At 36.4% G+C, this 2657-nt stretch overlaps 1 protein-coding gene across 1 annotated transcript; it reads left to right on the forward strand.

Annotated features, from left to right (window-relative positions):
- Nucleotides 1-766: 766 nt before the first annotated feature.
- LOC145682695 (uncharacterized) lies at nucleotides 767-1228 on the forward strand. Its single transcript, XM_081754083.1, has one exon. It carries the CDS (start codon nucleotides 767-769, stop codon nucleotides 1226-1228), a length of 462 nt encoding a protein of 153 aa, XP_081610209.1.
- Nucleotides 1229-2657: the final 1429 nt, after the last annotated feature.

Consider the following 2657-nt stretch of genomic DNA (forward strand, 5'->3'; position numbering starts at 1 on the left):
AAATTCTGATGCTAGGCGTTGCTGCGAAAACAGCTGATACAAAGTGTCATTCACTAATGGTGGTCTGCCAATCGCAGCTACGAAACCATGCCTCCACACTAGGTACAGTACATTGTATTTGTGGCAAACACTTGAGAATCATGATACTTCAGTGGAAAGTATGAATAAATAAACAGCACACGATTTTGCTTCCTTCTGAAAGCAAATGTGACATATTTTGTTTCCGATAGTGGCATTGAGCGGGAACTGGCAATGAACACATACGACAGTAGCTCTGTATCTAGTGCGGATGAAATTCTAAGTGAAAGTAAAGATCAATAGAGCGATGTCGACAACGGTAATTATGATAAGGAATTCGAAGAAATGAATAATAGTAATGGCTGTAGTGACGATGAAGGCTGAAGTTCCCCCTCATCGGGCATGGCATACATTGCTAAAAATGGCTGAGTGTAAATTAAAGAAGCTCTTCGTTCTATACGCAAAACGCAACCAGATATTATAAGTGAAATATCAGGCTTACGACTACCAGGAAAACTAAGCAGTGTAACAGAGTCATTTTCAAAACTTTTTACGAAAGACATTTTGTCACTGATTTAAATACACTAATAAAGAGGCGCGTAGAAGAAATGTTGCTGAAACCAATGAGACTGAAATGCTGGCTTTGACTGGAGTTTTGATTTTGATGGGTATAAATAACGACAACAATCTGAACTATCATGATTTACCATGATCAAAAGAACATGGTAGGTCGTCATATATAGCAAGCATGAGTCAAAATCGATTCACTTCGCTTCTAAGTGTTCTCAGATTTGATGATAAAAGTACAAGAGGAGCTACAGACAAATTTGCTGCGTTAGGTAAAATATTACAGCTTACAAATGAAACGTTTACCAAGCAGTACAAAGCTGGCCAAAACACTGTTGTCGGTGAAATGCTTTCGTCTTTCAGGGAGAGATGCCCGTTCAAGGTGTTCATGAAAGATAAGCCCAAAACGTGCGGGATACTGGTAAGAATGTTAGCAGACTCTGAACAGCGTTATGTCCTCAATACGGAAGTTTATGTCTTCAAAGTAGGAGGATTGACCCCTCAATTCTTCTACTCTGAAGAAATAGTGAAACGTCTTGCTCCTATTGTAAGTACAGAACGCAATGTGACAACTGATAAGTATTATAAATATGTAGAGCTTGCGGATGAATTGTACAGAGACCACTGTATAATCTTACTCTAGTTGGAACAATGCAGTGCAATAGGAAGAGCATTGCAGAAGAACTGAAGGCAGAGAATTACACTCCAACATATTTGCATTTACGGATCCTGCTTCTGGTAATTCAGCAGTCACACTTGTGTCGTACATTGTTCGGGAAAAAAAGAAAGTACTAGTCATGCTCTCGACACAGCATATGGATACAAAATTCGATGAAACTGATAAAAACTAGTCCGGTATTATATTGTTTTATAACTCAACCAAAGGCGGAGTGGACTCCATTGATCAAATGGCCAGAAAATATACAACCAAAAGGAACACACGAAGATGGCCATTATCTGTGTATTTTTTGTTGTTGGATATCATTTGTATCAATCATATACTATATACGTGATGAATGATCCAGAGTGGCGTAAAAACTCTAACAGACGGTATAGTTTCCTCCAACAAGTACGCATGAAGCTTATCAAAGAAAATGTGAAGGAAAGAGCTAAGGATTCAAGTGGTCTCCAGAATCACGTTGTCACAACAATAGAAAATATTTTGGGACACACAATCACGAAAAGTGTTACCAAAGTGAAAGAACCAAAAACAGGAAGAGGAAAATGTGTTATTTGTTGCAAAGAAGCAAGATCAAATGATATTCAATTGAAGAAACTTGCAGAAACAACAATTGTATGCGCAAAATGTGAAGCCTTTGTTTGTGGAAAAGATTTAAAAACCAGCGTATGCCTCGCTTGTGAAAGCAATATTATTGATTCAGAGTAACTGACAATTAGTTTTGGCAGGCATTATCAGAAAATAATGTTTACTCTGTAGCTTTCACGAATGAAAAAAGTTATATTGGTACTACCATATCCTTATTCTTGTAATTAGGAAAATATGCTAATAGCATTTTTTTTGCTTTTAAAATATATTGTGAGCATAACAAATAAAAATGTTAACATGCTTAATAATTGTTCTTTTCGTAGCCTTTAATCGTCTTGCTTTATGTTTAGTACAAAAGAATAGAAAATTACCTTCTCTCGGACAGATAATAACTATTTATGTGGTGGACATTTTTTGACCCTCCCTTGGTGCACGGTGTTACGCGCAACCACTTGGTGCACGTAGGGTTAATAGAGAGAAACAGGTAGACTTAGTACTATTTTATAAGATGGTATATCAATTATAAAGAAAACTACGTATTGATGTCTATTACCATTTTAGTTTCATGACCATTTTGTTGAAACCGAAAATCACCCATTTATACGAATTTCGGATTAACTAGAGTGATATCATAGGAAAAAGAACCTATTCTTGGGACGCTCATTCGATTCTCGGAAACTACTTTCCGATCTCTCTTATCGTTTTGGTTTTACAAATCTCAAATTGAAATAAGAAATAATAGAAAATTCCTACCACTTTCGGTTTCAGTAGATAAAGAAGTTTTAAAATAATATCTCTCCAATTG

Source organism: Thermobia domestica, chromosome 4 (genome assembly GCF_964235325.1).
Source record: "Thermobia domestica chromosome 4, izTheDome1.hap1.1, whole genome shotgun sequence".
Lineage (NCBI taxonomy): Eukaryota > Metazoa > Arthropoda > Insecta > Zygentoma > Lepismatidae > Thermobia > Thermobia domestica.